Source organism: Sodiomyces alcalophilus, assembly GCF_042370955.1.
Source record: "Sodiomyces alcalophilus JCM 7366 unplaced genomic scaffold ACRALscaffold_4, whole genome shotgun sequence".
NCBI classification, from domain to species: domain Eukaryota; kingdom Fungi; phylum Ascomycota; class Sordariomycetes; order Glomerellales; family Plectosphaerellaceae; genus Sodiomyces; species Sodiomyces alcalophilus.
The window spans coordinates 1,527,111-1,542,115 of record NW_027263535.1 but is presented as its reverse complement, the minus strand read 5'-3'; the positions used below and the strand labels follow the sequence as shown (position 1 = coordinate 1,542,115).

The window sequence follows — 15,005 nt, the reverse complement described above, 5'->3', positions numbered from 1 at the left end:
CCAAAAAAGCCCGTGTCGGTGGCGTTGGTAAGGATGAGATGTCGAGGGCGTGGGAGGCTGCAGTCTGGGGCGCGTCTTACGGAACAAGTGACAGGTCCGCTGACGCATCTTGGGTCTGATTGTGTTGTGGTTGTGGTTGTGGTCACTTTGCACGCGAGATTCCAAGGCAATGTTGCCGTCAAAAAGCACCAGGCGCGTAGGTGCCAGGTGCTGCGCCGACCTACCCAGGTAGCCATTACAAGGGAGAGTCCGGAGGGTCCCCCAGACTTACCCAATACAACTACCACCTTTACCGCCAGTTTTAGTCCCGGCCCTTCAAATTTGATAAACAACTCTATTTTGAGAGTCACCTGGTCATGATTGGACAAAGTTCGTGACCCGGCGAGCGGCCCGACCCCTGGCCCAGAAGCGCGCGGCTTTGTGGATGTGAAAATACCAGGTAAGTCTGCCGCAGAGCTTAAGTGAGGTAGCCAACATGTATTGGGAGCATCGCAGTATGGTCATGGCTCATCAAGAGGCCGCAACGTCCAGCATCTCATATATAAAAGAGAAATCGATTCACCCACAACTTTGTGTTTAGCAAGATAAATCATCCATACAATCTATTCCGTCCCTATCAGCTTGCTATATATCAGCTTAAGACTCCAATCAACTCAAGTCCATTGATCATCCACGATGTCTACCGTCAATGTTGTCAAATACTTCTTCCACAAACAGGCAGCGAGAGCGCTCTCGCCAGAGGACCGAATGGCGCTAGTAAAACTGGCCTACCAGACAGCAATGTCAAAGAACCTGTATCCGAAGAGAGTACCACTATTTGCAGCCGCCCTGTCTGGTATTTGCAGCCCTCTCTATCCTATTTCGGAAGGTTACGCGAGCCCGCGCAGTAGTCTGTATACGCCACTATCTTGGCTGCAGATGTCGCGTACCGGTACGTACACATTCGGACAAGACTTTCTTACCTAATCTTATCTCTGATGTCTATAACTATAAATTCACTACTTATAATAACCTTCTGTATATAAACCTCTAGGCGATACGAATATATCACGTCTATCTACCTAGAGGTAGAAGAGAGTAGTAGAAAAGGGTAGTGGAAAAGGGTGGTGGAAAAGGGTGGAAAAGAGTAGTGGAAAAGAGGGCGGAAAAGTTTTCTTATAAGGTCACGTAATCAGTCACGTAATTAGTTATATAACTAGTCACGTGACTAAGAGCTAATAATACGTACACCTTAATATAATATAATATAGTGTGTAAGTAGTTACGTGATTAGTCACGTAACTGATTACGTGACTAATTACGTGACCTTATAAGAAAAATTTTCCGCCCTCTTTCCACCACTCTTTTCCACTCTTTTCCACTACTCTTTTCCACTACTCTTTTCCACTACTCTTCCACCCTCTTTTTAGCCCTCGGACAGGTAAAGCATATCGGGTATTCTAAGATACTTAAAGATAATAAAAATAATCAAAAAATAGCAGTGATTTTATAGTATAGAGTATTCGAGATAAGTTATAGTAAATAGCGGCAGTCTTAATACTATAAAAATTTTATCGTGATCCGGGGTATATACCGGTACGCGATATCTATAGCCAAGATAGTGGCGTATACAGTTCCCTAGGGTAAGTATCGGACTTTCCTATATACCGAGCTAAAAAGGGACTAAGGTGATCCACTTCCCGATACTTTATACGGCCCCTGCCAGCTAACAGGGGCCCCTAGCACCTATTACGTACTGTCTCTACTCGGTTCCGAATAGGCCAATCTAGAGCCGTGAATAGGCCTATAATTATTCGATAAAGAGGGTAGGGTAAAAGTTATACTAGGAAAGAAAGTATCTTATTATACCTGCCTTATTACCGGGGTTAGAAGGTATCCACTTTTCCACCCCTATCGCGTGGGTCTGTACTTCTTAGGTGTCCGAAACTTAGGCCTGTAACCGTTATATAGACTACTGCGCGGGCTCGCGTAACCTTCCGAAATAGGATAGAGAGGGCTGTAAATACTAGACAGGGCGGCTATAAATAGTGGTACTCTATGTTACGTATAGACCATAGATCCTTAGTCAGCCCCTTAGTCTACACGCACATCGCGTCGTATAAAGTCTATAAACCTTTTCCTACTCCCTTTTCGACTCTCTTTTAGACTCCCTTTTCCACGCCCTTTTCTATACCCTTTTCTATTACCGTTTATAGTTATATAAACCTTATAATATTTCAAAGCACGCCGCCTTAGTCTAGAGGGTAGCTATAGTATAAGGCGTTAGGCTAATAAGTATATCTATAGTTATTAATAGCCTTACTTTAGGTGCTATTACTAACAGGGATTAATCAGATCTATTAATGAATTAGTTAATTAATTAATTCTACGACGTAAAATAAGTTAATTAATTAATTCTATACCTCCGAATTAATTTAATTAAATAAATTATAACGCTGCTATATGCTAGAGATTCTCGACTACCACTATTTATATAGTTTACTAGGGTAAGTATCGGACTTTCCTATATACTAAGCTAAAAAGGGACTAAGGTGGTCCACTTCCCGATACTTTATACGGCCCCTGCTAGCTAACAGGGGCCCCTAGCACCTCTTACGTACTGTCTCTACTCGGTTCTGAATAGGCTAATCTGGAGCCGTGAATAGGCCTGTAATTATTCGATAAAGAGGGTAGGGTAAAAGTTATACTAGGAAAGAAAGTATCTTATTATACCTGCCCTATTATAGGGGGGCTGGTAGTATCCACTTTGGACCCAGTTTTAAGTGGATACTATGCTAAGATATCCGATATTTACCCCTAATACCGTTATAAGCGGCCTGTCTGCTATTTATAAGCGTCTTTAGCCTAATTAGGAAGGTTACGCGAGCCTACGTAGTAGTCTATATACCCCACGATCTTGGCTATAGATGTCCTGTATAGATATATTATATCACGATAGACGTTTTGTATATGTAAGATAGCCGTTAATCACTATGACTTATACGTAATGCCCTACGCTATAAAATCGCAGCTGTTCTGACCTGTTTTCCATTATATCAAAGTACCCCAAAATGTATTATGTCCTTAAGGTGGAAAAAGGAGGTAGAAAAGAAGTTAAAAAAGAGGTGGAAAAGTGGTGGAAAAGAGGTGGAAAAAGGAGGTGAAAATTTTTTAAGGTAACACGTGTTATGGGCTGACCCCGTGGAGATAATCCGGTAGAGTACCGGATCTTCTGACTAATTATAGTATGCTCCTAGTAGGTCGCCGCGATATTATATTTAGGTCGTAGGCACCTATAGAGTTTTCCCCTTTCCTTTTTTTCTCCTTAGCTTTAGATAATTTAATTATTCGGCCTTACTCTATAAATAACTCGTAACTAGCCGCTTATATATCTAAAGCTTAGCGAAACCTATACGCTATACTAATAGAGATAGACTATTACTTTAATCCACTTCCTAGCGCTCCGTTACGCTTAGCGGGCGAGTCGCCTAAGGCTACGGAGTGGAGGAGGGAGATTATTAACCCTTTATAGACTTAAGTCATAACCTTAACTACCTAGATCTAAGAATAACAGAACGCTATTAACTAGCTATTATAGGCGATATAAAACTAATAATATATAACCACGCCTTATCTTATTATATTATCGGAAAAGACTATATAGGGCCCTTAGCCGCCTATTACTACGCCTACGCCTAATATAACGCTTATTCCGAACCTTAGGAGTAAAGCGTTTTTATTACCCTAGAAGTTTAACGGTAAACGCTCTAAGTACGCGAGCTAGTTATCCGAGATTCGCGAAAAGCTCCTACTTAATTAATATCTTTTCTAGAACGCTCGCGAGAAGTGGTATTTTATTAACGCTTACTTAGATAAAGCTCCCCGCCGCGTTATCGCCTCCTTTTAGGCTATAAGCGGAACCGATAGTTAATATAACCCTAAAGACTTCCTTAATTACCTTAACCGTATATATAAAGACGTTAACGAATAACCCCGCGCGGCTAACGCCCTAAGAACGTTATACTAGCGTAAAGACTAAGCGTTTAAAAGCTTTATACCCGGTTTCGAATAATAGCTTACTATCGCCGGGGGAGGTTAATAGGATAATACTATAAAGATTATATTCCTAGAAGGAGCTTTTAATAATCGCCTCCGCGCCGCCCTTATTACCGCGAAACTACCGAATAACTACTACGCTTAGGTAACCGAAATATAAAGCATCGCTTAAAGACTTAAAGCCCTCGCTATAAGGCTATAGTTCGGCTAAGCGCTATATAATAATAATAATAATAGTTACGCTTATAATTATAATAGTAACGTAAAGATAGGAGGAGTTAATCGAATATAGACTAAGAAGAAAAAGATAAAAGAGTGCTATAACTACGGAAAAAAAGGATACCTTACTAAAAGATACCGCTTAAAAAAAAAGACGCTAAGGATTATAAAGAGAACCGCGTAGCGAAGGTCTTAGTAGCCTTAGATAATAAAACGATTTATACAGGAGTCACGGATAATAATAAAGACTCGGAAAAAGAATAGCTTTAGTACGAAAACGGGTACTAGAGCCTACTATAAAGGAATAAAGGGATTAAAAAGAGTTTATATTATAGTCGCGTAGTAGTTATTTAGCTTTTATATAAGTATAGATTAATAAAAAGTTAGTTACTACTCTTATAGATACTAGATATAACTATTATATAGCTATAAATAAATATCTTATAAAGTCCCTCCGCCTTTTATTAGTCGATAAGACTAGAAGACCCTTCTCGGGGTTCTTTAATACTATAAGGTCTATAAGGAGTTCCGGTATCGCTATATACGATCTTAAGATCGGTGGATATATATAACGACTATTCGCTTATATAATACTAGGATTAGATTATAATATATTCCTAGGGAAACTATAAATAGAATATAACGATATTATTTATTACGCGAAGAGATATCGCCTTTACTATAAAGTAGCCCGGATAGATATCCGACTCTAAGGCGAAAAAGAACCCGATAATATTAAAGCTATCCGTGGAGCTTAGGTAGTAACCGGGTCGGTATTCGCTAGTATTATACGGCGATTATAAAAAAGATAACGGTTTAGTAAAAAGGAACTTACGCTTTACGCCGTTAGTATTAAAGATATCGATAAGGCCCTCTAAAGTAAGTCCTTAGTCGACCCCCGGAAATATATCCTAGAAGAGATACTATAACGATTTCCGGACTTATTCTCCGATTTATAAGTAAACCGCCTTCCCCCTTATCGACCTAGGGTTAACCACGAAATAAACCTTATATAAGGGCCCGATAATAAGGAGCCAGAATTACCCTAGGGCCCTTTTTATAATATATCTAGAGAGGAACTCTTAGTCCTACGGAAGACCCTTACCGACCTTATCGATAAGGGGTTTATACGAGCTAGCAGCTCCGCCGCTAAAGCTCTAGTTCTATTTATAAAGAAGCTAGGAGGAGGGTTACGATTCTATTACGATTACTATACCTTAAATACGATTACCTAAAAAGACCGCTATCCTCTCCTACTAATTATAGAGATACTCCGAAACCTAGAGCGAGCTAAGTAGTTTACGAAGCTTAATATAGTTACTATATTCTATAAGATCCGAATAGCCGCTAGTTATAAAGCGAAGATAGCGTTCCGAACTCGATTTAGCTTATTTAAATAGTTAGTATACCCTTTTAGACTTAGTAGTGCCCCCGCGTCTTTTTAATAATATATTAATAAGACGTTATAACGCTACCTTAACGACTTTATTACTATATATATTAATAATATCCTGATTTACTTAAGCGGATCCCTCCGCGACTATAAGAAGAAGGTTAACCTAGTACTATAATCGCTAAGCGATATAGGATTAACGCTTAACTTAGCGAAGTACGAGTTTAGCGTAAAGACCGTAAAGTACTTAGGGTTTATAGTTACCGCCGGCTAGGGCGTTTTATACGACCCCGATAAACTAAAGGCGATCTAAGAGTAGGAAGCCCCGACCTTAGTAAAAGGAGTCTAAAGCTTCCTAGGCTTTATAAACTATTACCGTATATTCGTAGAGAACTTCGCCTATATTACGTCCGCCCTAATAAGACTAATAAAAAAGGATCGAGTATTCTCCTAGGGTCCTAATAAATAAGCGGCCTTTAAAGAGGTTAAGAAAAGGTTTTAGGAGGAACCGATCCTACGATAATAGGTCTTAAGTAATAAGACCTTTATAGAAACCGATTACTTAGGATTCGTATTAGGAGGTATATTAGTTTAAGAAAATAAATAAGGATATTATTATATAGTGGCCTATTACTCGAGGCGATTTATAAGAGCCGAGTATAACTACCCTATCTATAATAAGGAGATATTAGCGATTATAAATTATATAATATATTAGAGAGCAGAGCTCCTAAGTTATAGTCGCTTTATAATCCTATCCGATTATAAGGCCCTGGAATACTTTATAACGAAGAAGATACTTAATAAGAGGTAAAGCCGATAAGCTAATAAGCTCGCCTAGTTCGACTTTATGCTAGAATACTATAAGGGTGCCGATAATTATACCGCTAATACTTTCTCGCGAAGAGAATAAGATAAACCGAAGGACTTCTCCGATAAACAGGAATAAGCGCGATATATATAGTTAATCCCTAAGACCTTAATTCCCCTAAGGATCCGCCTCCTTTACGAACACCTATAAGTATTCGAAGCTAATAACGAATTATAATAGCTATAGGACGCTATAGCAGAAAAAAATAACTAGTATCGCTAAGCTATATAAGCCGTATCTAAAGGCGATTAATAGTTTTCCCCTTTATTAGGTCTTTAAGCCTAGATTACCGAATACGGGATTACCTTATAAGGACTACTAATATTCTAAGATCGCTTATAGGTACTAGGAGCCTAAGAAGGGAGTATATTATAAATACGAGTAATCTAATCTATACACGACTTTATAATTAGAGGTTACCTAGGGCGAGATAATATAATTACCCTTATAGCGAGACGCTTTTTCTGGCCGGGAATAAACCGAGACGTATATAGGTTTATACGTAACTATAACGTTTATAACTAAAGCTATACGTGGCGGAACGCTTAACGAGGACTCTTAAAACCACTCTTAATTCCCGAATAAATAAGGAGCGACCTATTAATAGACTTTATAACGGATCTGCCCCCTATTAGGGAGAAGAAGTATAGATACTTATAGGTTATAACCGATTAACTTATAAAGGCTATTACCCTCGAAGCGATAGACTTTATAAAGGCGGAAGCTTATACCGAACGGTTCCTATACTATTACTTTCGGTTTTATAGTATACCTCGCTTAATCGTAAGTAATAGAGGTTTTAACTAAATAAGTCGCTTTTAGCGATACTTTTATAAATTAGCTAAAATCGAATAATAATTAAGTACTACGTATCACCCCTAGACCGATAAAGCCACCGAATAAGTAAACTAAGAAGTATAGGCGTACCTCTAAGCCTTTATCTACTACGTATAAGATAATTAGGATAGGTTATTACCCGCCGCTAACTAGTATTAAATAACTAAAAAAGCTTTATTACTAAGATAAGCCCGTTCTTCCTTAAACACGGATACTATATCGACCCGATCTAGATCTATAAGGAACTAAATAGCGATACTCGGGAGTTCGTAGCCTATAACCTGCTTCGCTATCTTTAAAAAGCTATAGAGTTCGCCTAAGCCTTAATAGCGGCTACGTAGCTATAATAGGAAGAGTCGGCGAATAAGCGCCGTATCCCCGCTAAACGCCTTTATAAAGGCGACCTTATATAGCTCTTATTTATAAACTACTTTACCCTAAGACCGTTATATAAGTTAAGCTAGCTATACTAAAAGTATAGGGTTACTAAGGTTATTAACCCGTATATTATAGAACTAGATATACCTTTAAATATATACCCGATATTTTATATAGACCTCCTATAATATATAAGCGAAGACCCGCTTCCTAGTTAAATTCTATATAACCCCTAACCCGGACTAATTCGTAACGGCCTTAAAAAAACGAATAGATAGTAAAGGAAATATTATACGCTAAGAATAGGAGGGTAGGTAGAGGCGTAAGGAGAGAGGCGTTAGTAAAGTAGGAAGGATACGCTTAGATATCTTAGAAACTGATAAAGTCCCTATAAGAATTAACCGCCCTAGACTATTACGAAGAGAAGTATAGCCTGATTAAAGTTAATAACGGACTACACGAATAGTATAAGAAAAAAAAGAGTTATAGGAAAGGCAGTAAGGGTTAAATAAAGGTTAGGATAACGGTAAAGCCGTCTATATTAATTAAGTCGGGGCGGATAAGCCCCGCCCCTAGTTACCGGGTTTAGGTATCGAGATTAATATTATCGCGAGTATCCTCGCGACTATTAACGCTTTTAGTAATAATAGGAGATAATATAGACGCTATAACCTCGGCCTACCTATCCTTTTTCTTTCCCTTAAAGGACTCGACGTCCTTTACTTTAATATAAATAACCCCTATAACGTTCTTAACCACCTATAAGAACCGGTTAAGCCGGTATAGGCCTTTTACCCCCGTAAAGGTAATCGTTATACTAGGAATAGGCGTAATAATAGTAGGAGGCGCTATAATAGGTATAGGTCTACTTACTATAATATAGGAGTCCCTGCGGGGGGGGGGAGGCGGTGGCTTATATTAATAAGCGAGGCTTACCGGCACTTAAGTCGATAAGCGTTAAGATAGGCTTATCCTCCTATAAAGTGCTAGAGGTCTTTTTTAAAACCCCGGATACTTTTTAGAAGGCCGAATAAGCCGCTATAAGCGCCTTTATCGCCTTAGGGCTATAAAAGGGGTTATTATTAACCACCTTCGCCGCCTCTAGGAGTATTACTAATAGACTAGTTATCCTAGGCGGAGGAGGAACGCACCTATAACCGCCCTTTAAGTAATTATAGTACTTAGGATCGGGTATCCTCGCTCTGGGTCCTGACTAGTCGTGGTAGCGCCGCCTATCCTAGCCGTTCGTAATAGCCTTTATATAAGAGTAGCAGAAGACCGAATGGGTCCTTTTAGGAGGATATTTTATTCTATAAGCGCGCTTCGCGGGGCTTGTAATTATTATAAAAGCTTCGCCTACGGAACGCTTACCCTTAGCCTTAGCGGCTTAGGCTGGCTCGGCGCGGCGGTCTATAGCCGAGGCAGGAGAAGTGATCTCCTTACTAGCCGGGGCGGGAGTAGGTGCCTCCTTACCGGTATTATTATTATTATTATTATTAGCCCCCTATATTATATATATAAGTTAGTAAACGTTACGCGAAGCTCTTAGGAAGAACGGGAAATATACCTTAGGGGCCGGAGATAATCCTAAAAACTTAAATATCTTCTAGAGAGAGAGATAAGGGGTTAGAACGATAAGACGGCGTGTAAAAGGGTAGTAGGCGATAAAAAACGTATTACTAATAGTAAAGGATATTATTAAAGAAGAGAAGAAAAAATAAGATAACGGAGGTAATAGTAAAGTTAGTATTATTAATAAATAAGTTACACGGTTAGGGAAGGTACGCCTATTAGTTCCTTATATAAAAGGAACGATTCTATAACCCGTTTATAAATAATAATAATAGCCGTATATAATACGTTAATTAATCGTATAACTATAAAGGCCTACCTTAAGCGCTTTTTAATAAATAAAAAGGTTATTTAGGATTAAAAAGCCACTAAGGGTCGTTATTTAATTAATAAAGAGGCGTTATTTAATTAAATAATAACGCTCCGCGAACCTATACCGAAGACTAACGACTTACTAAGGGGGGAGGGGGGTAATATTACGGGCTAACCCTATAGAGATAATCCGGTAAAGCACCGGATCTTCCGACTAATTATAGTATACTCCTAGTAGGTCGCCGCGATATTATATTTAGGTTATAGGCACCTATAGAGTTTTCCCCTTTCCTTCTTTTCTCCTTAGCTTTAGATAATTCAATTATTCGGCCTTACTCTATGAATAACTCGTGACTAGCCGCTTATAACACGTAGTGGTGGTTACGTAACCTTACCTATCTATATATATAAATAAGATCTTATCTTATTTATTATATAGATAAGGTTATGTAACCACTACTATATATTACCTTAAAAAATTTTCACCTCCTTTTTCCACCTTTTTTTCTACCTCTTTTTCCATCACGACATCGTATATTCTTATTAACTAAAGCTTTATGCAAGGAGGTTAAAATAAGCAGTGAATTTATAGTAACGGATATTCGTAATAAGTAAGGGAGAGAAAACCGTGTCGTGATATATTAAAGAAAGGCGAAGCCGTTATTATATAGAACGGCTCCGCTAGGGCTAAAATAAATAAATAACAATCTAACTAATAATAGGCTAGCCGAAGGGATAGTCAGGCTCGTCACGGGTCCGTATCTAGAGCTAAGGGTCCCGAGGAGACGGTCGCCGGGCCTCTAGAAAGGTCAGTAGTGGTCCGATCAGGGGAACGAATAGCTATAAATAGGCAGGCGGGCCTACGGTCGGCTCTTCTGGATCGTCTAGATAACCAAAAAGGGAAGGATAATATAAATTATGATTATAATAGGTGATAGGTAACGATCGTGAAAGATCGGACGAAAAGCTAGCTAGATATAGTGGGTCTATTCCGAAGAATAGCCGAATATAAGACCAGATCTCTAGGACCGCGTACGTGGTCACGTGATATCTATAACGTCTAGACCCGGAACACGGGTCTGCCCCTCTATAATCGGCCCTAAAGCTATACGAAGGAGCTCCTGCGGCGTATAGCTTTCCACACAAAGAACAGGTTGGATTAGGGTCTTTGTGTGGAAAAGAAAAGAGGTGGGCAGGGTGAAATCGGGGGAGGGCAGGACTCTATATCCATCGGCCCTAAAGCTATACGAAGAGGTCCCCCTCGAGGGCAGCTTTTAATAACCCAAAAACAAATAAAAATAAGAGGTCCTGATTAGGTTAACGGAGCAGCTTCGGGAAAAAAAAAACCGGCTCCAGGGCGTACTTAAAAAGAGACGCGGCCCTAGATACGAATCCACGAAGACGCGGCCCCTGTTAGGAACTAGAAAAGCTCCCACGGAACCCACGCAGGACTTCTGCTTCCGAAAACGATTCTATTACCCTAATCAGGTAAAGGAAAAGGCGGGAAAAAGGATAAGGGAAAAGGAAGAGGGAAAAGAGGTAGGAGGAGGAGGAAGATAGTAAGGAAAAATCCCTCGGCCCCAGAGGTAAATCCACAAAGACGCGGCCCCCGTTAAGAACTAGAAAAAGCTCTTATAATTTAACGAACGTCTTCGTCTCCCGAAAACGATTACGTTAACGCCTAATTATAAAGGCCCTGCTTTCGCCACACCTCTGCTTCTATCGTCTCTATTACCTGCTATAAAGCTTAGATCTCCACCTTCTTCACTTCCTTTTTAAGGGAGCTACCGAATATCTCTTCGATTTATGGCCGGCTTAATAGACTATAATAGCCTAGATACCACTATGGATAAGGATTTTCGAAGCTATTAGGCAGAAGGAAACCCGTCTGCTTAGGTAGGCGGGCAAGGAGGTTAACGAACGGATCGGTAGTGACGGTCTTTACGGCAGGAGGCAGGCCTATAGTATATCGCCGTTCCTCTTCTTTGTCCTCTGCCGTATACTTATCGATATATGCCTATATTTCGTCTTCTAAGCCCGGAGGCAGACGGAAAGGCTGATCGACGGGATCGGTGGAGTCCACGGGAGGACTCTTTGGAAGCACAGAGCTAACGGGGCTCTTCTTCACGGCGGGGGCGGCAGAGCTAGCATAGGAGCTCTGCGCCGGAATAGAGGGAACGGCGGGAATAGCGGGAGCGGTGGAGTCCACAGGAGGACTCTGAACCGTAGGAACGGGAGGGGCGGTGGCGGTGGCAGGAGACGGTTCCTTCGTCACGGAGTCCATAGGAGGACTCTTCGGGCCCGGTGCCACGGACTCGGTGGCGGCAGGAGAGCGAATATAAGAGCTCTGCGGCGGAATAACAGGAACGGTAGGAACGGGGGAGTCCACGGGCAGACTCTTTTCCACCATAGGAACGGTGGGCGTCTTCTTTTCTTTTATAGAGTCCACGGGAGGACTCTGGACTAGAGGAACAGGAGGGGCGGCAACGGCAGGGGAGCTATCACGGGAGCTCTTCCGGATTACAGAGCCAACGGGGCTCTTCTTCGGGCACGTACGCCGATAGTGGCCATCCTGACCACAGGAATAGCACCTGATCAGACGAACAGGAACGTGCCGAGCGGGACTCTCTTGCTGACTCTGCCGTGGAGTCGTACTTCTGCCGCGGCGGCGGCGGCTCTTCCGACTACTGCTTCGGCTCGGGCTACGGCTGCCTTCGGTAGGCTGCCCACGAGCAACGTCACCGTTGGTCTGATTAGACGAACGGGAAGCAAATAACGGCAAAGGGATATCGTGACTATCGCGGCAGGACCTTAGAGTATAAAGCTCTTCCAGGGCTGCCTCGCACGCCTTTAGCGTGACTCTCGCGATAACCTTAAAACAGGACGTTAAGCCGATCAGGAAGAACAGGAACGTATCCCACGCGTAACTACCTCGAGGAGGCTAACCGTCCCGGTATTATATCCTCCTCTTTCCATGATATCGCCGTCGTGACGTCTTCCTCTTTGTATACGACTATTAATCTACAGGCAGTCTCTGCGTCGGGATAGTATATGGCTGTTAATAGGCAGTCTCTGCGTCGGATTAGACTATTAGTGTGCAGGCAGTCTCTGCGTCGGGATAGTTCGGGGCTGTTACTAACAAGCAGGCAGCCTCTGCTCTTCCGAACCACTATCAGGATCGCTCTTCCGGAGACTCGGGCCCCGGGAAACTGTTTTTGTTTTTATTGTTTTTATGGTTATTATTACGGGTTAACCCCTCGAAAGTGTAGTTCCGGTATAAGACCGGAACCGCTAATTAGCACGTAGAACCGACGCTCGGACCTCGCGCTACCCTTACCGTGGATTCGTATAAACCTAGTAAATCCTACGCTCTTTATAGACCTTTTTCCTTTCCTTTCCTTAATTCTAGCTAATATAATTATTCGGCCTTACTTAGTGCGACTAACCTATAACTAGCCGCTTATATAGCTAGAATTTAGCGAACCCTACGCGCTATATTAGTATAGAGCTAGATACGAATACGCCGTTAGGCGGTAGTGGTCCTATAAACCCCGCTAAGCTAGCTAAGTAAACGGATAAAAGGATTACCGAAGCTATTAATACGACGCTTAGTCCCTTATAAGAATAGATAGCTTAATAATAAGAGCTACTCTAACGACTTACGAATAGCCTCGTGAATATCTAGGCCCTATAATAACCTACCCCTAACCTCGCGCCCCCCTTAAAGGGAGCCCCTACGAACACGTCTACCGAGTTAGTGGCAGGTCCTCTAACCCCGGTAACCTTTACTCCCCCCCCGATTATAGTCTTATAGGAACTAAGCGAACCACGCCCGCCGCGTACTAAGCCCCTGCTATACCCCGCGAAGTTTAGTAGAAGATAAACGGAGTACGCTACCTGGTTATAGTAGATACACGATAAGCTCCTACTAGATAAGCACTTATTTAATAACTAAGCCGAAATATAATACTATATTAACTTATACTTAGAAGGGAGTGCTTAGTAAGTGGTAGTAGCCTTTTACGCCGCTAGGGGGCCGGGGGGCACCCGCGACCCAGAGTCGTTCGTTACTTACCTAGACTATATATATAAGGATTAGAACGAATAGCCTTACACGGCCCTCGCGCTATATTCCCTTAAATAATATAAGGAGTAAACCTTTTCGTAGTTCCTACCAAAGTTTAAAAAATAGATCGTCTAAGTAGGTAGTAGTAAGTAGGTAGACTCGGCGAAGATTACTTTCCTAGAGGGAGCCCTAAGCTAAAAGCTACGTAGCACCTTAGTTACCGCGAAGTTACCCTACGATTATATAAGCTGGGTTATTAAGGTCTAGAGTATTACCTAGAAGCTAGAAGGTCTACGTCTAACTAGCCGGAACACTTATATACTAAACTAAACCCGGAACTAAGAGACTAATACTAATAAAGACGTTATAATAGGCGGGATTAATTAGGTCCGGCCTAATACGATTATAGACTAATATAGAGGGGCAGACCCGTGTTCCGGGTCAGGACATTAGATATTACGTAACTACTCGGTCCTAGAGATCTGGTCTTATATGCGGCTATTCTTCGGAATAGACCCACTATATCTAGCTAGCTTTTCGTCCGATCTTTCACGATCATCACCTATCACCCATCACAATCATAATTTGCATCATCCTTCCCTTTTTGGTTATCTAGACGATACAGAAGAGCCGACCGTAGGCCCGCCTGCCTATCTATAGCTATTCGTTCCCCTGATCGGACCACTGCCGACCCTTCTAGAGGCCCGGCGACCATCTCCTCGGGACCCTAGCTCTAGATACGGACCCGTGACGAGCCTGACCATCCCTTCGGCAGAGCATTAAAAAAATTACATTACATTACATGTAATTTGTAATGTAATTTTGTAATGTTAGGGGAAAAATTACAGTTTTTATTATATACTTTCTATATATATTAGATACTATATACTAGCTATATAACGATATATTATATATACGATAGCCTATTATAGTTATTAAAGCTTAAATCTATAAATATATACTATATATATCTAGGTTAACTATCTTAATAAATTCCTTTACCAATATCTATATAGCTTTATATTTAGATAAAATATAATAGGTATATATATACTATAGATAAATTAGATAAAGTATAAAATATAGACTAATATACCCCTAAAACTCCTTAACTCCTTATATATATATATATATATGATATATATATATATATATATATATAACTAAATCTAGTTATATATATCCTCGTCATTAACTATAAAACTAGACGCTGCTGCTATTTCAGCTTCGTCTTCTTCTTCTTTCTCTGTATATAAGTCCTCTTCTAGCCCATAGTCGAATAGGTCGTTATACATCTTCGTTCCTATACTATCTTTGAATTC

The 15,005-nt window shown here is 40.9% G+C and overlaps 1 protein-coding gene across 1 annotated transcript; it reads right to left on the bottom strand.

Moving 5' to 3' along the window:
- Positions 1–653: 653 nt before the first annotated feature.
- ACRALDRAFT_211084 (uncharacterized protein) lies at positions 654–14,265 on the bottom strand (the record flags this gene model as incomplete). Its single annotated transcript, XM_071023498.1, has 8 exons — positions 654–679; positions 716–767; positions 815–828; positions 2,893–2,900; positions 10,762–10,783; positions 11,667–12,189; positions 12,219–12,366; positions 14,246–14,265. The coding sequence occupies 8 exons, from the start codon at positions 14,263–14,265 to the stop codon at positions 654–656; spliced, it is 813 nt and encodes a 270-aa protein (XP_070874755.1).
- Between the last annotated feature and the right edge of the window lie 740 nt (positions 14,266–15,005).